Source organism: Oryctolagus cuniculus, chromosome 17, assembly GCF_051225735.1.
Source record: "Oryctolagus cuniculus isolate XC-2025 breed Fujian yellow rabbit chromosome 17, ASM5122573v1, whole genome shotgun sequence".
In the NCBI taxonomy this organism is placed as follows: Eukaryota; Metazoa; Chordata; class Mammalia; order Lagomorpha; family Leporidae; genus Oryctolagus; species Oryctolagus cuniculus.
In genome coordinates this window covers 47,557,331-47,577,988 of record NC_142883.1, presented here as the reverse complement: position 1 = coordinate 47,577,988, position 20,658 = coordinate 47,557,331, and the positions used below count along the sequence as shown (strand labels likewise).

The 20,658-nt window shown below is 45.1% G+C and overlaps 1 protein-coding gene across 7 annotated transcripts in view; it reads left to right on the top strand.

Annotated features, from left to right (window-relative positions):
• Nucleotides 1-20,658, top strand: part of SMG6 (SMG6 nonsense mediated mRNA decay factor) — a 261,637-nt gene that overhangs the window by 197,569 nt on the left and 43,410 nt on the right. The window contains exon 14 of one of the 7 annotated variants that reach the window (XM_089317607.1): nucleotides 4,612-4,845. The exons of the other annotated variants lie outside the window; for them this stretch is intronic. Coding sequence (XP_089173733.1) covers nucleotides 4,612-4,713 — 102 coding nt within the window. The 3' untranslated portion in view covers nucleotides 4,714-4,845. Of the gene's footprint in view, nucleotides 1-4,611; nucleotides 4,846-20,658 lie in introns of those variants that run through there. 7 annotated transcript variants of the gene reach the window in all.

The window sequence follows — 20,658 nt, the reverse complement described above, 5'->3', positions numbered from 1 at the left end:
CCCAGGCCTGGGGAAGCCCTCAGCCAGTGTGGTTCCTGTGGCAGCAGCCAAACACGCCAGTGCTCCTCATACCTTCAGGGCTGTGGTGTAACAGCCAGCTTTATGCGGTGGCATTGTTTAGTGTTGGTTGACTTGACTTCTCTGTCCCCACCCTCTGTGTTTAAGGGAATCTGGCTGTCACCCAGCAGGGAAGAAACTGGCTGGCATTTGGAGAAAGTAGCTTCCTGAAGCCTCTCCTATGGCAGGAGCCAGGACCACCTTCCATCTTTGCTTTCTACCCATGTGGCAAAAATGAAGGGCCCCTCTGTGCTTGGCCTTGTGCTGTGAGGTTTCAAGTTGCCTATGATCAGAACAAGGCGCTCTGCCAGGTTATCTGCCCAGATAAACATTTATTGTTTACAAGGATGTGTTTCAGCTGCTCTGGCTGGTCCCACTCTGGCGAGCTCTTCTAATTTCTCAAGGTTTTAAGTCAGTATATGGGGCTAACATCCAGACACAGAACTACTGGAGCTTGAGAGACTCTAAGTGACTGGCTGCTTCTGACAGCTTCCCAGCTGCCACCCCCCACACTCACCTACTGCTAGAGCCCAGTGTGTATTTCTCGATCCCAGTCCTGCATCCTGCATATCAAAACCACCTCTGTCTTCAGCACATCCAGCCATTAGAATTTGGGGATTTGTGAGAGCTAGTGTTATGACATAAGCAGCTAAAGACTTCTTTTAGGTAATAAAACCAGCATTCTGACACTGCTTTCTTTAACCATGTTTTCCTTAATAGCTAATCAAATAGATATTTAGTGAAAATGACAGGATTAAAGGCAGATTTTCTTTTTTAATTCATGTCCAGTGCCTCCAGATGTTCATTGTCTTTTTGTTTTTAGTGATGTAATTGGTTCTCCTAATTTCATTTTTTTATTTTTAACTAATAGACAAAAATTGTACAGACTTATGGAGTACCACATGATGTTTCAGTATTTGTATACATTTATGTAATGTCCAATTGGAATAGACATACCTGTTTCCTCAAACATTTAACATTCAAAGCCCTTCTAGTTTGTTTTTTCTTTATTTGAGAGGCCGAGGGGAGAGAAGAACTCTCATGTGCTGATTAGCTCCCCCAAATGCCTGTAACAACACAATGGAGTTGAATGCAAGAATCAGGAACAGAGTCCAGGTCTCACACATGAGTGGCAGGTACCCAGTTACTTGAGACATCATTGCTGCCTCCTAGGGTCTGCGTTATCATGAAGCTGGAGTCAGGAGCAGTAACTGGGAAATACACACAGGCATTGTGATGTCTAACAAGGGTTTCTTAACTGCTTGGCTAATCACCTACTCCCAAGTTTGTCTTAGAAGTATACAATACAGTACAGGGGCTGGTGCTGTGGTGTGGCAGGTAAAGCTGCCTCCTGCAGTGCTGGCATCCCATATGAGTGCCGGTTTGAGTCCTGGCTGCTCCACTTTCAATCCAACTCTCTGCTATGGCCTGGGAGAGTAGTAGATGGCCCAAGTCCTTGGGCCCCTGTACTCCTGTGGGAGACCTGGAAGAAGTTCCATCCATTGCGGCCATTTGGGGAGTGAACCAGCGGATGGAAGACTTCTCTCTCTCTGCCTTTGCCTTTGCCTCTCTGCAACTCTGCCTTTCGAATAAATAAATGCATCTTTAAAAAAAAAAGTATACAGTACATTATCTGTATAGAAGACTAGAACATCTTACTCTGATATAATTTAATGCCCATTAATCAACCCTCCCCCATATTGTATAGTAAGACTGAAAGAATTTTACAGTGAGTTCATTTTTACCCAGTACCTAGACTCTGTAATTCTTATTTTGCTGTACTTGCCTTATCTGTCCTCCATTCTCCCTATCCAGGCATTTTCTTTTTCTTTCTTTCTTTGTTGTTTGTCGTTAATACATTTACATATCATTCATTAACCAGAACTTAATACTTATAGTTTTTTCTTTTGAGGTTAAAATTTATATCCAGTGAATTCCACAAGTACTAAGTAAACTTTTGCTAGGTTTTGACACATGCATGCACCTGTGTAACCTGAAACCCCTCAGAATGTAAGATCTTATTCTGTCCCTTATCACCACTTTTACCTCTAGAGGCCACCACAGATGTTTTCCCATCACTATTTCAGAACCTTGTGTAAGTGGAATAATATAGTATGTACTCTTTTTTATGTACTCTTTTTTTTTGTAAGATTTGTTTATTTATTTGAAAGGCAGAGTTAGAGAGAGAGAGAGAGAGAGAGAGAGAGAGAGAGTGTTCTTCCATCCTTCCCAAATGACCAGAACAGCCAGAGCTAGGCTGTTCCAAAGCCAGGAGCCAGGAGCTTCTTCCAGTCTCCTGTGTGGGTGCAGGGGTCCAAGCACTTGGGCCATCTTCCTCTGCTTTCTCAGCAGCCACATTAGCAGGGAGCTGGATTGGAAGTGGGGCAGCCCATATGGGATGCCGGCACCACAGGCAGTGGCTTTGCCTGCTACATGCAGCGCCAGTCCCTCATATATACTCTTAAAGTGGTTTCTTTCAGGGCCTGGTGGAGTAGGCTAAACCCACCTGCAGGGTTGGCATCCCATATGGGTGCCTATTCTTGCCCCAGCTGTTCCTCTTCTGATCCAGCTCTCTGCTTGTGGCCTGGGAAAACAGTGAAGATGGCACAAGTGCTTGGGCCCCTGTGCCCATGTGGAGACCTTGAGGAAGCTCCTGATTCCTGACTTTGGATTGGCTCAGCTCTGGCCGTATTTGGGGAGTGAACCAATGGGTGGGGGAACTTTATCTCTGTCTGCCCCTCTCTTTGTAACTCTACCAATTAAATAAATAAATAAATAAATCTTTTTTTTAAATGGTTTCTTTCCTTTAGCATATCTTTTTTTAAACTTTTTATTTTGTTTTTAGGATAATTTTTTTAAGATTTATTTATTTATTTAAAAGAGTTACACAAAGAGAGGAAAGGCAGAGAGAGAGAGAAAGAGAGAGAGGTCTTCCATCCGATGGTTCACTCCCCAATTGGCCACAACAGCCAGAGCTACGCTGATCCAAAGCCAAGAGCCAGGAGCTTCTTCCAGGTCTCCCATGCAGGTGCAGGGGCCCAAGGACTTGGGCCATCTTCTACTGCTTTCGCAGGCCGTAGCAGAGAGCTGGATGGGAAGTGGAGCAGCCAGGGCTCAAACCGGTACCCATATGGAAGGCTGGCACTGCAGGTAGTGACTTAACCCACTTTGGCACAGCTCCAGCCCCCCATTAGGAGATTCCTCTACATTGTTAGATGTGTAAGTAATACATTCCTTTCTGTTGCTGAGTAGTATTCTACTCTAGGCACATGTCAGTTTACACACAGTCACACGTTCAATTTATGAACGTCTAAGCTATTTCCAATTTGTGTCTATTATAAATAACGTTGCTGTGAATAGTTATATACAGATCTTTTTGCAGACAGGTGATTTCCTCGGTTAAATGCCAAGAATTAGAATTGCTGAGTCATGGGGAAGATGTACATTTTTTTTTTATTAGAGACTGCTAGACCTTTTTCCAAAGGTCGTCGTACCACATGATCTCCCAACATTATGTGAGAGTTCAAGTAGCTCCACAACCTCATTATGGTGGATTGTGGTGATGGGTTGTTTTAATTTTCATTTCCCTGGTGACTTATGAACAAAGTTACTTCTATTTATGCTTAGTGACCATTATAGTTATCTCTTTTCTGAAGGGTCTATTCACTTCTTTTGCCCATTTTCTTTAATTGGGCTGTTTGATTTCCTATTTTTTTTTTATATATTCTGGATACAAGTACATTGTCAGATATATGATTGAGAATGTTTTCACTGTCTGTTACTTTCTTATTCGTTTTCATAACTATGTCTTCTGGTGAGCAAAAGCTTTAATTTTTCTCAAACTGAATTTTTCATGATTTTCTTTTTTGAATATTACATTATGAGAGCTAAAAACTCTTAACTCAGAGGCCAGCACTGCAAGTGAAGCCACCCCCTGCAGTACCAGCTTCCCATGTGGGCACCAGTTCAAGTCCTGGCTATTGCACTTCCAATCCAGCTCCTTGCTAATGTGCTTGAGAAAGCAGCAGAGGATGGCCCAAATGTTTGGGCCCCTGCACCCACAAGGGAGACCCAGATGAAGCTTCTGGCTCCTGGCTTCCACCTGGCCCAGCCCTGGCCATTGTACCCATTTGGGCAGTAAACCAGCAAATAAAGATATTTCTCTCTCTGCCTCTCCCTCTCTCTGTAACTCTTCTTTTCAAATAAATAAATCTAAGAAACAACAACAACAAAAAAACTAAGTCAAGAAGGTCTTCTACTTGGTTTTCCTCTAAAAGCTATATTGTTTCAATTTTACAATAGATCTGTGATCCATTTCACACTTATTTTGTAAATGGTAGACGGTAAGCATTGAGGTTCATTTTCTTTCACCCCAGCGCCATTTGCTGAGAAGTCATTCCTTACCTTCAGTGGATTGCCATGCCACTTTTATTAGATAGCATGTAAGTGGGGAATCTCCTGTTCTTTTCATTAATCTGTTTAGTAATCTTTATGATTAACTGTGGAATTACAGTTAAGAGTGATTTTTTTTTTTTTTTTTTTTTTTTTTGACAGGCAGAGTGGACAGTGAGAGAGAGAGACAGAGAGAGAAAGGTCTTCCTTTTGCCGCTGGTTCACCCTCCAATGGCCGCCGCTGCAGCCGGCGCACCGCGCTGATCCTGGCAGGAGCCAGGAGCCAGGTGCTTTTTCCTGGTCTCCCATGGGGTGCAGGGCCCAAGCACCTGGGCCATCCTCCACTGCACTCCCTGGCCATAGCAGAGAGCTGGCCTGGAAGAGGGGCAACCGGGACAGAATCCGGCGCCCCAACCGGGACTAGAACCCGGTGTGCCGGCGCCGCAAGGTGGAGGATTAGCCTATTGAGCCACGGCGCCGGCTCTAAGAGTGATTTTTGTTTGAATATTAGTTTGGGAAAAACTGACATCTTGAAAGCATTCTTGTTTCTAAACAGGTACAGTATTCCTTTTGTTTAGGTCTTCTTTGATAGTGTACTTTATGTAGGTCTTATACATTGTCTATGAGGTTTTTTTCCGTAATATTTGTTTTACCATTTTGAATTAAATTGTTTTTAATTTTTTAAACTTATTTTATGGGAAAGTGACAGAGATACAGATAGATCTTCCATCACTGATTTAATCTCCAAATGCATGCATAGCCAGGCCAAAGCCAGGAGCCCAAAACTCAATCCATGCCTCCCACAAAGACCCAGGCACTTTAGCCACCATGTGCTACCTTATAAGGTGCACATTAGCAGGAAGCTAGATCAGAAGCAAAGGAGCTGAGACTTGAACCGGGCACCCTGCTATGGGATACAGAAGTCCCAAGCTGTTTCTTAAGTGCTGCACCAAACATCTGCATCTCTGCATTTGTTTTATTTTTTTTAAGATTTATTTTCAGAGGACCTGTTCTGTGGCATAGCAGGTAAAGCCATCGCCTGCAGTGCCAGCATCCCATATGGGTGCTGGTTCTAGTCCCAGCTCCTCCACTTCCCGTCCAGCTCTCTGCTATGGCCTGGGAAGGCAATAGAGGATGGCCCAGGTCCTTGGGCCCCTGCACCAACATGGGAGACCCAGAACAAGCTCCTTTCTCTTGATTTCAGATCGGCCCAGCTCTGCCCGTTGCAGCCATTTGGGGAGTGAACCAGCAGATGAAAGACCTCTTGTTCTCTGCCTCTGGCTCTGCCACTGCCTCTCTGTAACTCTGCCTTTCAAATAAATAATAAAAATAAAATCTTATTTTAAAAAAAGATTGATTTATTTTAATAGAGTTACAGAGAGAGAGGGAGAGACAGGGAGAGAGATCTTCCATCTGCTGGTTCACTCCCCAGATGATGGCAAGGGTTAGCCCTCGGCCAGGCTGAAGCCAGGAGCCAGAAGCTTCATCTGGGTCTCCCACGTGAGTGGCAAGGGCCTAAACACTTGGGCCATTTTCCACTGCTGGGCCAATCTGAAGCCAGGAGCCAGGAGCTTCTTCCGGGTCTCTCACACAGGTGCAGGGTCCCAAGCACCTGAACCATCTTCTGCTGCTTTCCCAGGCCATAGCAGAGAGCTGGAATGGGAAGTGAAGCAGCTGGGACTCAACTGGCACCCATATGGGATGCTGGCACTTCAGGCAGTGGCTTTACCCACTGTACTACATTGCCAGCCTCTACACTAGAATTTTTAAAGTTACTGTTTTTAAAAAAATTTAAGACTTATTTTAATATTATCTGTTTTATATCTAATTGAAAGGCAGAGCAACAGAAACAGTTTGTATCGGGAGACAGGAATATCAATTTCCCATCTACTAGTTCACTCCCCAGATGTCCACAACAGCCAAGGCTGGGCCAAGAATTCAGTCTGGGTTTCCCAGGTGGGTGATAGGGGTCCAAGCATGTGAATCATCATTAATACCTCTCGGAATGCATTGGAACGAAGCTGAATTAGAAGCATAGCAGGGCCGGCGCCGCGGCTCACTAGGCTAATCCTCCGCCTAGCGGCGCCGGCACACCGGGTTCTAGTCCTGGTCGGGGCGCCGGATTCTGTCCCGGTTACCCCTCTTCCAGGCCAGCCCTCTGCTGTGGCCAGGGAGTGCAGTGGAGGATGGCCCAGGTGCTTGGGCCCTGCACCCCATGGGAGACCAGGAAAAGCACCTGGATCCTGGCTCCTGCCATCGGATCAGCGCGGTGCGCCGGCCGCAGTGCGCCGGCCGCGGCGGCCATTGGAGGGTGAACCAACGGCAAAGGAAGACCTTTCTCTCTGTCTCTCTCTCTCACTGTCCACTCTGCCTGTCAAAAAAAAAAAAAAAAAAAAAAAAAAAAAAAAAAAAAAAAAAAGAAGCATAGCAGATGGGACTTGAACTGACACTCTGATAAGAGATGCTGGCATCCCAAGTGGCAGCTTAGCCCATTGTGTCATGACGCCCACCCAGTTTGTTGAATTCTTTTTTTATATAAGGTAAGTTTAGGGGCCAGTGCTGTGGCATAGTAGGTTAAAGCCAGTAGGTTAAAGCCATATGAGTGGGGCCGGCGCCGTGGCGCACTAGGTTAATCCTCCGCCTGCAGCATCGGCATCCCATTTGGGCACTGTGTTCTAGTCCTGGTTATTCCTCTTCCAATCCAGCTCTCTGCTGTGGCCCAGGAAGGCAGTGGAGGATGGCCCAAGTACTTGGGCCCTGCACCTGCATGGGAGACCGGGGGGAAGCACCTGGCTCCTGGCTTCGGATTGGCGCAGCTCCGGCGTTGTGGCCACTTGGGGAGTGAACCAACAGAAGGAAGACCTTTCTCTCTGTCTCTCTCTCTCTCACACTGTCTGTAACTCTGCCTGTTAAATAAATAAATAAAATATTTTTAAAAATTTTTTTAAAAAGCCATATGGATGCCAGTTCAAGTCCCCACAGCTCCACTTTTATTTTTAAATTAAAAAAAAAATTTTTTTTGTGACAGAGTGGACAGTGAGAGAGAGAGACAGAGAGAAAGATCTTCCTTTTCTGTTGGTTCACCCTCCAATGGCCACTGTGGCCGGCGTGCTGCCACCAGCACACCACGCTGATCCGAAGGCAGGAGCCAGGTGCTTCTCCTGGTCTCCCGTGGGGTGCAGGGCCCAAGCACTTGGGCCATCCTCCACTGCCTTCCTGGGCCACAGCAGAGAGCTGGCCTGGAAGAGGGGCAACCGGGAAAGAATCCGGCGCCCTGAATGGGACTAGAACCCTGTGTGCCAGAGCCGCAGGCGGAACATAAGCCTATTGAGCCGCGGCACCGGCCCACTTTTTTTTTTTTTTTTAAGATTTATTTATTTTATTTGAAAGTCAGAATTACATATATATAGAGAGATCTTCCATCCACGGGTTCACTCCCAAACTGGCCATAATGGCTGGAGCTGTGCCAATTTGAAGCCAGGAGCCAGGAGCTTCTTCCAAGTCTCCAATGTGGGTGCAGGAACCCAAAGACTTGGGTCATCTTCTGCTTTCCCAGGCCATAGCAGAGAGCTGGATCAGAAGTGGAGCAGCCGGTACTCAAACCAGCATCCACATGGGATGCCAGCACTACAGGTGATGGCTTTACCCACTATGCCACAGCGCCGGACCCTGAATTCTTAATATGTAATACTTTACATTTTTATGGGATACAGTACAGTATTTTGACACTTCTAAATTTTATCTACCAGTGTTTCTAAGTTTTATCTACTAATATTTTTCTTCCAGAATATTAAAATATACAGATTCAGAGATATACAGATTTTTATATATTAATGTGTCCTCCAATCCTATTAAATTTGTTTTAAAGATTTACTTACTTGAGAGACAGAGCTATAGAGAGAGACAGAGACAGAGAAGGAGGTCTTCCATCTGCTGATTCACTCCCCAAAACAGCTGCAACTATGAGAGCTGGGCTGATCCGAAGCCAGGATCTCCCTCCAGGTCTTCCACGTGGGCACAGGAGCCCAAGCCATCTTCCCCTGCTTTCCCAGGCCATTACCAGGGAGCTGGATCAGAAGTGGAGCAGCTGGGACTCTAACCAGTGCCCTTATGGGATGCTAGTGTCACAGCAGAGGCTTAACATACTGTGCCACTGCACCAGCCTCTGAATTATTTTTTTGAATACTGCACATTTTGCATTAACTTTGTTTTTATTTTTTTGGAGAGGTTGAAAGATATACAGAAAGAGGGTTCCAACATCTGCTTTTAATCTCAAGTATACACAATGGCCAGGGTGGAACAGGGCCAAAGCCAAGAATTGGAAACTCAATCCAGGTCTGTCATGTACATAACAAGAACCCCATAAGTTAAGCCCTCACTTGCTGCCTCCCAGGGTCTACGATAGCAAGCAGGAGTCAACTCAGGCACTCTGTTGTGGGACATGGACTCCTAACCAAAATCTCTCAGCTATGAGACAAAGCACTTACCTTGTGTCCTTTTAAAAAAAAAAAATTATTTTTTTTATTTGAATGGTAGAGTTATAGAGAGGCAGAGGCAGAACACTTACCTTGTGTTCTTTTTTTTTTTTATTTTTTATTTGAATGGTAGAGTTACAGAGAGGCAGAGAGAGAGAGGAGAGAGAGAGAGAGTGAGCAAGCGAGCGAGCTGTCATTCATTCGCTGGTTCACTCCCCAGATGGCTGCAATGGCTGGAGCTGTGCCGACCTGAAGCCAGGAGCCGGGAACTTCTTCCTAGTCTCCCACTCTGGTGCAGGGGCCCAAGGACTTGGGCTATCTTCTACTGCTTTTCCAGGCCACAGCAGAGAGCTAGATTGGAAGTGCAGCAGCTGGAACTTGAACCAGTGCCCATATGGTTGCCGGCACTGCAAGCTGCAGCTTTACCCACTACGCCGCAGCCCCGGTGCCACCATCTGGTGTTCTTATTAGGACTTTTTCTAGTAATTAATGTATAGTTTCTTTAAGATTTTCTGTGTTAAATGCTCATGACAACTGCAACCAGAGGTAACACTTCTATTTTTATGCTTTAAACTTATTTTTCTTTTTTTTTTTAATTTATTTATTTGACAGATAGAGTTAGACAGTGAGAGAGAGAGGGACAGAGACAGAAAGGTCTTCCTTCCATTGGTTCACCCCCCAAATGGCCACTATGGCTGGTGCTGCGCTGATCCGAAGCCAAGAGCCAAGTGCCTCCTCCTGGTGTTCCATGTGGGTGCAGGGACCCAAGCACTTGGGCCATCCTCCACTGCCTTCCTGGGCCACAGCAGAGAGCTGGACTGGAAGAGAAGCAACTGGGACTAGAACCCAGTGCCCATATGGGATGCTGGCGCTGCAGGGGAGGATTAACCAAGTGAGCCACGGCACCAGCCCCTAAATTTGTTTTTCTTAATCAGTGCAATTCTGGGACGGGTAGTATGTTATTAGGAATGGGCTTCCTATCCTTGTTCCTAATTTTTTATGTTAATTATTTTATTTTATTTACTTGACAGGCAGAGTTACAGAGAGTGAGGGACAGAGAGAGAGATTTGATTGCTAGTTCACTTCCCAAATGGCCACAACAGCCAGGGCTGAGCCAGGCCGAAGCCAGGAGCCAGAAGCTACTCCACTCCCCATCCCAGCTTTCTTCTATGTGCACTCTGGGAAATAGCAGATGATGGCTCAAGTACTTGGGTCCCTGCCACCCATATGCCAGAACCAGGTAGGGCTCTGTGCTGCTGGCTCTGGTCCAGCCATTCCCTGAGTCTTGTGGACATTTAACTAGTAAACCAGTATATAGACATTATTTCTGTCTCTGTCTATGTTTGTCTCTGTGTATTTCTGTCTTTAAAATAAATAAAACATTAAGGGCTGGCACTGTGGTGTAGCTGGTAAAGCCGACGCCTGCAGTGCCGGCATCCCATATGGGTGCCAGTTCGAGTCCCAGCTGCTCTACTTGAAATCCAGCTCTCTGCTATGGCCTGGGAAAGCAGTAGAAGATGGCCCAAGTTCTTGGGGCCCAGCACCCGCATGGGAGACCTGGAGGAAGCTCCTGGCTGCTGACTTTAGATCAGTACAGCTCTGGCTGTTGTGGCCATCTGGGGATTGAACCAGTGGATGGAAGACCTCTCTCTCTGTCTCTGCCTCTCCTCCTCTCTCTGTAACTCTGACTTTCAAATAAATAAATAAATCTTTAATAAATAAATAAAACTTTAAATATGTACTGTTCTAATGGTTGTTTTCTAATTGGTCCTTATTTTGATTTTTTTCTGTTTGATTTTAAAAATTATGTGAGATAATTTTTATTAAAGATTTATTTATTTATTTGAAAAGTAGAGTGTCAGAAGGAGAGAGGGTTTCCATCTCCTGGTTTATTTCCCAAATGGCCACGGTGGCGCTGCTGGGCCAGGAGCCTGGAACTCCGTCCAGGTCTCCCCCATGGGTGGCAGGGGTCCAGACACTTGGATCGTCTTCTGCTGCTTTCCCAGCTACATTAACAGGAGGTGTTTCAGAAGTTGAGCAGCTGGGGCTTAAACCAGCAGCTATATAGGATGCTGGCACTGCAGGTGATAGCTTTACCTGCTGCACCATAGCACTGGTCCCACAATATGTAGCTATCAGTCATTAGTAATTACATTATTCTAATTGTATCAGTTCCCTGATGAGTAAAAGTGTTAGTCTACCACTGCAGTTGTGTTTTTTTTTTTTTTTTCCAGTTTCTCCTGGTATTTCTAAAAATTTTGTTTACTACATTTCCATTCTTGCCTTGAATCCTACTTAGTTTTTTGTTTTGTTTTGTTTTTTAGTCTTTGCCTAAGATTTTGGTCTATACCCTCCTATCCTTTTTTTTTTTTTTTTTTTTTTTTGAAGATTTTATTTACTTATTAAGGGAGAGACAGAGAGAAAGGTCTTCCAAATGCTGATTCACTCCCCAAATGGCCGCAACAGCCAGAGCTGTGCCAATCTGAAGCCAGGAGCCAGGATCTTCTTCCAGGTCTCCCACACGGGTGCAGGGGCCCAAGGACTTGGGCCATCTTCCACTGCTTTCCCAAGCCACAGCAGAGAGCTGGATTGGAAGAGGAGCATCTGGGACTAGAGCCAGTGCCCATATAGGATGCCAGCGCCGCAGGAAGAGGATTAACCTGCGCCACAGCGCCAGCCCTCTTAATTTTCATTTTTATGTGAAAGGTAGAGAGAGACAGACAGGCAGGTAGGCAGGCATAGAGAAATCATTCATCTGCTGATTCACTCCCCAAATGCCCACAACAGCAAACACTGGGCCAGGTCAAAGCCAGGAGCTGGAAACCTGATCTGAGTCTCCCACATGCGTGGCAAGGACCCAAGCACTTGAGCCATCATCTGTGGCCTTCCAGGATGTACATTAGCCTGAAGCTGGAATCAGGAATGGGGGTGGGCCTTGAAGCCAAGCACGAAAATATGGGATGTGGGTGCCCCAAGAGTCATCTTAACTGCTAAGCCTAAAGCCTACCCTCCCCCTGCTTTGTAATCTCATTGTAAGCATCTTTTCTAAACAGTATTTATACAATGTATTTTAAAAATGTGTTCTCTGAAATGTAATTCACATAACATAATATTAACCATTTAAACAATGTAGTGACATTTAGAATGTTCACAGTGTTACACGGTCACCACTACTATATACATTGCATTTTAATTCCAGTCATTTTTAACTTTTAAAGTAAAATGCTTTCAATTCTTTTTCTGTACTTATCCACTGGAAGAATTAAACAGAATGTAACAGTCTCTCACTTCAGCGAAGATTATGTTCAGCATAATCCCAACATAACAGTAACTCAGGATAAAAATAGATGCCCTCTCAAGTAGAACCAGCACAGAGGTTTTCCAGATTGGGATTCTGCAGTGTCTAGAACCCAGGCTCTCCTATTTTGTTGGTCTGCTGATATGGCTTTCATTTTATTTATTTTTTATTTTTTATTTTTGAGAGTTACAGTTACAGACCCAGAAAGACATTAGGCCTTACCTGAGGTCTAGCATCTAGTAATTTAAACTCATGGCATCATACCTACATTAACCACTCTACAAGTTAATGATTTCAAAATCATTAAATGTTTTTACATTGTGTATCTTTTCTTTGAGGAATAATTTTTGATCATCTTAACTATTTCAGAATCCTAGTAACAAAACATATAGAATTAAATATCTTTTATTTATCTTGCTGTCTTTTTTTTTTTTTAAGATTTTATTTATTATTTGAGAGATAGAATTACAGACAGTGAGAGGGAGAGACAGAGAAAGATCTTCCTTCCATTGGTTCACGCCCCAGATGTCCACAATGGCCGGAGCTGCAATGACCCAGAGCCAGGAGCCAGGTGCTCCTTCCAGGTCTCCCATGCGGGTGCAGGGGCTCAAGCACTCGAGCCATCTTCTGCTGTTATCCCCAGCAACAGCAGAGAGCTGGATTGGAAGAGGAGCAGCCTGGACTCGAACCGGCACCCACGTGCAATGCTGGCACCACAGGTGGAGGATTAACCTACTGCACCATGGAGCCAGCCCCTGCTGTCTTTTAAAATTCAATGTGTCTACTTTTGTTCTTGGGAGTTTGGCTTTTTCTATTAAAAATTTTAAACGCAGAAAAAGAGGAAAAAATAGTATAATGAATCACCACATAGCTTGAGCAGTTATCAACCTTTCCCAATATCTTTTAATCATTTTTCTTGTCCTCCTGCCAGATTTTTTTTCTTGGAGGTTTTAAATTAAGTCCTATTCATCATACTGAAAACACATCAGTATGTAGCTCTAACTTGTGAGGCTTTTTTACTAGCCTACTCTATACTCTATAATTTAGAAGTTGGGTACTCGTTACTGGCTTTTTTTTTTTTTTTTTTAGCTATATTTATTTGAAAGGCAGAGTGAGAGAGAGGGAGAGAGATAGATCTTCTATCCACTGGTTCACTCCCCAAATGACTGCAATGGCCAGGGCTGGTCTAGGCTGAAGCCAGGAACCCAGAGCTCACACATCTTTCAGGGGCCCAAGCACTTGGGCCATCCTTCACTGCCTTCCCAGGCACATTAACAGGGAGCTGGATTGGAAGCAGAACAGCAGGGCTCAAACTGGATGGCATCCAATACCGGATGCCAGCATTGCAGGTAGCTTAGCTCACTCCATAACAACACTGGACAAACTAAAGATTTCTTTATCTTTTAAGGTTTATTGTTAACCTTTGTGGATGCAAAGCACAGAAATTTTTCAATTTACATATTGTAATTCAAATACAAGAACTTGGAATAGGTCTTTTCATTGACTTTTTAAAAAAGAGTAATAGGAAATTCAAGTAGGAAGCCCTAAACTTCAATTGTAAAGAGCTCTCCTTTCCCCAAGAATTAGGCCTAATCAATGTTCGTACCCCAAAATGGGGTAGGAGGGGATAAATCACAACTAAAGACCTTGGCACTTCTGTAAGAAATTTAAATAACAGGCAGACATGTAAAGATTTGTAAATATGTATTTGGTGCCAGCTAAACCACAGAGAAGATACTGTATTAGTGGTCCAGGGAAGTTTAAATATTTGTGGTCAAACTTAAAATTCAACATAAAACTCTCATCTGTGATAGAAGCTTTCCAGAAACTGCATGGAGGGCATTCATAAACGCCTTTTTTTTTTTTTTTTTTAACAGGCAGAGTGGATAGTGAGAGAGAGAGACAGAGAAAGGTCTTCCTTTTGCCGTTGGTTCACCCTCCAATGGCCACCGCGGCCGGCGCACTGCGCTGATCCGAAGGCAGGAGCCAGGTGCTTCTCCTGGTCTCCCGTGGGGTGCAGGGCCCAAGCACTTGGACCATCCTCCACTGCACTCCTGGGCCACAGCAGAGAGATGGCCTGGAAGAGGGGCAACTGGGACAGAATCCGGCGCCCCGACCGGGACTAGAACCTGGTGTGCCGGCGCCGCTAGGTGGAGGATTAGCCTATTGAGCCGCGGCGCCGGCCGCATTCATAAACTCTTACCAGGCTGGGCTAAGAAAACCCATTCTCCTTCCCTTGTACTGTGTGGCTGATGAGCCCTCTGAGAAGGGACACCTTGGTACTCTGAATACCCACCCAACAAGCCTACTCCAAGGCCCATTTTGCCTGGTGGCTCACAGCCTTCCCCTATCTAGTGTGCATAAAATAACAATGATCTTTCTTACCCTGTTTCCTCTCTTTCTTGCCTTACTTTACTTTCCTCACAGTATTTTAAAGATTGATTTATTTACTTTTTTTTTTTGGAAAAGCAGAGTTATAAGGAAGAAAAGACAGAGACATGAGAGAAAGAAAGCGCTCCCAGCTGGTTCACTCCCCAAATGTCACAACAGCCAGGGCCAAAGCCAGGAGCCAGGAACTCCATCTCGGTCTTCCATGTGGGTGGCAGGGACTCAAGCCATTGTCTCCTACATTCCCAAGTACATTATCAGGAAGCTGGATCAGAAGCAGAGCAGCCAGGGCTCAAACCGATGCACTGATAAAGAATGCCATAATTCTTTATGTACTTGGTGCCAGGTAAACCACAATACCAGCCCCCTTTTCACCATATTGCCACCACTGTCTGCCTATTTGACTCACCATCCCACAGAATGTTATGTTCCATGAGAGCAGGAACCTTGCTTTATTCACCGCTGACTGCTTTATTCCTAGCTCCGTGAATAGGGCTGACCCAGATATAGTAGGTGCGTAATATTTATTGGATGAATTTAGTAGTATACCTTAAAATGTCTTAGGAAATGCTATCTAGGGAGTAGTGAGTTATATAGTATGCACACACTGTGAATTCAGCCTGAAATCCTTCATATATCTGACTCTGTTCTATGATAGCTCTCTGCATCTGTGGCCCCTCATTAAAATAGCACTTCATGTGGTACCTAAGCCTTTAGACATAAGCCTAGCTGTAGTGCCTGGCTTATACAAAGATGTGGAATGATGGATAGAACAGTTTAATGTTTACAGTAAAAAAAAAAATAGTTTGCATTACTGTTTCTGGCCTTGAATTTGTTGAAGACTTTTCTGATGTTGATTGTTGTGATGTGGGAGCTCTTTCTGGGCAGCATGGGGACCAGACCCCATACCTATACTTTTCACCTTCTCTTCATGTTTCACCTTCTCTTCTAGGTAAATGTTCTCTCTTGCCCAACCTTTTGTCATCTGAGACCCTGCCTAGCTGAGGAGTCTGTTGTTGCTGACCTCCCCTAGTCCTGTTGAACTTGACAATGACTGATGAACTTGATTATACATTTATAGGGGGTTTTCTCCTGCTTTTGCTGGGTTTTTCTGTCTGTCCTTCCAATCCAGAGAAATTGTTGGAATAATAATTAGGTTTTCTGAATCTGTTCCAGAGCCTTACTGTTGATGCTTAGCATTTGGTATGAATTATGCTTCATACATAATGTTGAGGAGCTAGTGTTGTAGCATAGCGGCTTAAACCATTGCCTGCAATGCCGGCATCCCATATGGGCACCGGTTTCAGACCTGGCTGCTCTGCTTCTGATCCAGCTCCCTGTTAATGCACCTGGGAAGGCATAGGAAGATGACCCAAATGCTAGGGCCCCTGCACTCATGTGAGAGACCTGAAAGAATCTCCAGGCTCCTGGCTTCAGCCTGGCACAGCCCCAGCTGTTGCAACGATTTGGGGAATGAACCAGTGGATAGATCTCTCTGTTTCTTTCTGTCTCTCCCTCTCTGTAACTCTGTCTTTCAAATAAATAAAATCTTTTTTTAAAAAAATAATGTTGAGGGCCGGCGCCGCGGCTCACTAGGCTAATCCTCCACCTAGCGGCGCCGGCACACCGGGTTCTAGTCCCGGTCGGGGAGCCGGATTCTGTCCCGGTTGCCCCTCTTCCAGGCCAGCCCTCTGCTGTGGCCAGGGAGTGCAGTGGAGGATGGCCCAGGTGCTTGGGCCCTGCACCCCATGGGAGACCAGGATAAGCACCTGGCTCCTGGCTCCTGCCATCAGATCAGCGCGGTGCACCAGCCGCAGCGCGCCGGCCGCGGCGGCCATTGGAGGGTGAACCAACGGCAAAGGAAGACCTTTCTCTCTGTCTCTCTCTCTCACTGTCCACTCTGCCTGTCAAAAAAAAAAAAAAATGTTGAATATGTCTAAGGTATGATTTTAAGTTAATTTGTATATGTGTATTACATAGTTTATCATTTATACAAAAATATTGATTAAAAAGTATAGAAAGAGCTGATAGCAGAGGTAGGCTTGTAGCACAGTAGGTTTTTTTTTTTTTTTTAAGATTTATTTGTTTGAAAGGCAAATTTACAGAGAAAGAGAGGGAGAGACACAAAGAGAGAGAGAGAGAAAGATCATCCATCTGCTGGTATACTCCCCAAATGGCCACAGTGGCCAGAGTTGGGCCAGTCTAAAATCAGGAGCCAGGGGCTTCTTCTAGGTTTCCCATGAGGGTGCAGGGGCCTGGGTACTTGGGCCATCCTCCACTGCTTTTGAGGGCAGAAATATGGGATACTGGCACTGCAGGCCACAGCTTTACCTGCTGTGCCGCAACGCTAGCCCCAATGCATTAGGTTAAGGTGCTGTTTTGCAAAGCCAGCATTCCGTATCCAAATGCTTGTTTGAGTCCTGGCTGCTCCTCTTCAGATCCAGCTTCGTGCCAGCACACCTGGGAAAACAGTGGATGATGACTCAAGTACTTGTGCCCCTTGACCCGTGCTTGAGATCCAGATGGACTTCCTGACTCCTGGCTTCCGTCTGACCCAGCCCCAGCTATTGCTGCCACTTGGGGAGTGAACTAGCCGATGGAAGGTCTTTCTCTATCTGTCTCCATCATCATCTCTCTCTCGTTTCTCTCTCTCTCTCTCTGCCTTTCCAAATAAATAAATCTGTTTTTTAAAAGAGTAGAAATTGCATGTGGCAGTATATACATAAATACCTCTGAAGGATACTCCAGAAGCTGGTAGTAAAGCTATAGAACAGAGGATCCAGGGGCCGGCACTGTGGCATAGCGGGTAAAGCTACCACCTGCAGTGCCAGCATCCCATATGGGCGCAGTTCAAGTCCTGGCTGCTCTGCTTCTGATCCAGCTCTCTGCCATGGGCTGGGAAAGCAGTAGAAGATAGCTCAGGCCCTGGCTTCTGGCTTCAGATTGGCCATTGCGGCCATTTGGGTAGTGAACCAGTGGATGGAAGACCTCTCTCTCTCTTTCTCTCTTCCCCTATGCCTCTCTGTAACTCTTTCAAGGAAAATAAATAAATCATTAAAAAAAAAAAAAAAAAAAGAGGATCCAGAAATAGGAAATAGGAAGATTTTGTTTTAAATTCAGTCTTTTGTGTATTTTGTTTTTGCTCTGCATTCCCCCACACTTTTTTGTTTTGTTTTGTTTTTCAGATTGATTGGTTTTAAAAGGCAGAATGTCAGAGAGAAAGAAATGTGTTGTTCACTGATACACTCCCCAAATGGCTATAACAGGTCTGGCCAGGCCAGAGCTGGGAGCCAGGGACTCCATCTAGGTCTTTCACATGGCTGGCAGGGGCCCACGAGCTTGGCGGTGTTCTGCTGCCTTTCTAGGTGCATCAGCAGGAAGATGGATCAGATGTGGAGTAGCTGGGACTTGAACCAGTATGGAATGTATGCACTGGAAGCAGTGGTTAACCTGCTGCACTACAGCAGTGGTCCCCTGCACAGATTTTTAAACTCCACGTTACCAAGCTGCTTCAGTCGGGCCTGGTTCTTAAAGGTCGGGTGCTGCCATATCTTCAGTACTTCCTAGAAGAGAAGCACTCATTGAACTTCTTTACTACTTTATCAGAAGCAAAAGTGGCATTAACTTCTCAGGACAGCTTTCAGTTCTGTGTTGTCAATTTTGAAACAGTTCAGGTTGTGTATAGGTTTCCCTAGTAAAGGCTAATCCTGAAATTTTATCTCTTTCTGTCATATTAGTATAAAGCACTAAAATGGTACTTCAAAGTCGTTGAAACTTATTTGCATGTCTTTCTAGGTGTGGGCTTCAAAAATAGAGGAAGCTACATTCATAGTAACTGGGTTGCTGTCTCTAAGCCTGTGCTTAGTCTACTGACTTAGAAAGATTTAGTAAAGAATCAGAAATATATTCTTAACAGCAGCTTTTTGGTCTGTTTTTCAAATCCTGCAAGGATTTGCTACACAGGGTTGATGATCAGAAATGGATCACATCCACTCAAATGCCATTTTCCGGAACAACCTGCAGGAAAACCCATCTCTCTGTTCTAGATAGAAGTCATAGTCTTCATTATGCTCAGTGCTAGTCACAAGAAATTTCCAGGTAGTTAATTTATTCTGTCTGGACTTCAGTTTACTCTCTGTAAAATGGGGATGACAGAAGTCACCTCATAAGAACTAAGTGATGGACTGGCTTTGGGGCTCCAGGGGTTAAGCTGTTACCTGCAACACTGGCATCCCGCATCAGAGTGCTGGTTTGAGTCCCAGTTACTCTGCTTCCAATCCAGATCCTTGTTACTGTGTTTGGGAAAGCAATGGAAGATGGGTCAACTAATTGGGCCCCTGCTACCCACGTTTGAGACCCAAATGGAGTTCTTGGATCCTGGCTTTGGCCTGACCCAGACCTGGCCATTGTGGCCATTTAGGGAATGAACCAGCAGATAGAAAATCTCTTTCTCTGCCTGTTCTCCTCTCTCTGTCACTCTGCCTTTCAAGTAAATAAAACTTTAAAAAGAAAGAATTAATGAGATTTTTTTTAAACGTGAAAAAGCCTAGATTGTAAAAAGTAAAAATCTTTCTTGGTATGTGTTTTCATAGTGAGGGCAGAGGGACAATTAGGAATACCCCAAACAAACAAGCAGCTTATTTTTTTTAAAGACTTATTTATTTATTTGAAAGGCAAAGTTACAGAGAGAGAAAGAGAGAGAGAGAGAGAGAGAGAGAGAAGTCTTCCATCCACTGATTCACTCCCCAGATGGCCACAACAGCTGGAGCTGGGCTAATCAGGAGCCAGGAGCTTCTTCCGCATCTCCCACGTGGGTGCAAGGGCCCAAGCAATTGGGCCATCTTCCGCTGCTCTCCCAGGTGCATTAGCCGGTGCCCATATGGGATGCCTGTGCTACAGAGCAGCTTAACCTGCTACACCACAGTGCTGGCCCCTAGACAAGCAATTTCAGTCCAGTCATCTGGACTCCCAAATCATCCTGCAGTTTCTGTTGCTCTTTCCAGAATTCATATGTATTCTCTTAGATCCTCTACCATTTTCATTTCTCCTGTTTCAGTTGTTACCATTATCTTGTGACTTTGGGAAGAGAAAACCTGTTAGATTTACCTGGCAGAGGGTGGGGGTAGGGGACTGCAACATAGTAGGCTAAGCTTCTGCCTGTGGCGCCGGCATCCCACTTGGGCGCCAGTTCCAGTCCCAGCTACTCCTCTTCCAGTCCAGCTCCCTGTTTATGGCCTGGGAAAGCAGTGGAAGATGGCCACAGTGTTTGGGACCTTGCACCCATGCCGGAGACCCTGGAAGAAACTCCAGGCTCCTGGCTTCGGATTGGCCCAGCTCTGGCCATGGCAGCCATTTGGGGGAGTGAACCAGCTGATGTAAGATCTTTCTCTTTGTCTCTCCCTCTCTCTGTAAGTCTACCTCTCAAATAATAAATAAATAAATAAAAATAAAAATAAAAAAGATTTGCCTCAGAGGCTAAGAACCAGAATCAGCCAGAAATGAGGCTGGGTTCAGGTAGCTTTTCAGAAGGCAAGGAACGTGAGCTTACAGTCATACCATCCCAGGATTCTCCTATAAATGGAAACCCTCAAGTAAGGTTTGTGAGCCTCTACGGAGAACAACAAAACCCAACTTTGGAAATAAAAATTATGATATCCTGAGCATTCCATAGACTTTGGTGCCATCCTTTCGGCACTATTCCTTTCTGTACTCCCATCCCACTGTTGGCCGTGGCACATAGTCCCAGAGACATGCCACCTGCCTTCTCTCTCTCTCTGACTCCATCCTTTGGCTGCTCAGTTTATTTTTTTCCACATCCTCATCCTCTTCCAACTCCAAGTTAAATAGCCCTCACAGATGGCGTGTTCCATCCAAGCTGTTTAAGAACACAGAGGACAGTGAACTAGGGTCCAAGAGTAGCTGCCAGAACCTGACTGCCCTTTCTTCAGTGGCTCGACAGCTTTGTCATCAGCTCCCTAGAAGTCTATGGACAGCGAGCAGGCTGGCGGGCTATGGTGCAATGTCTCTTTAATGCCGTGAGCCTCTAGC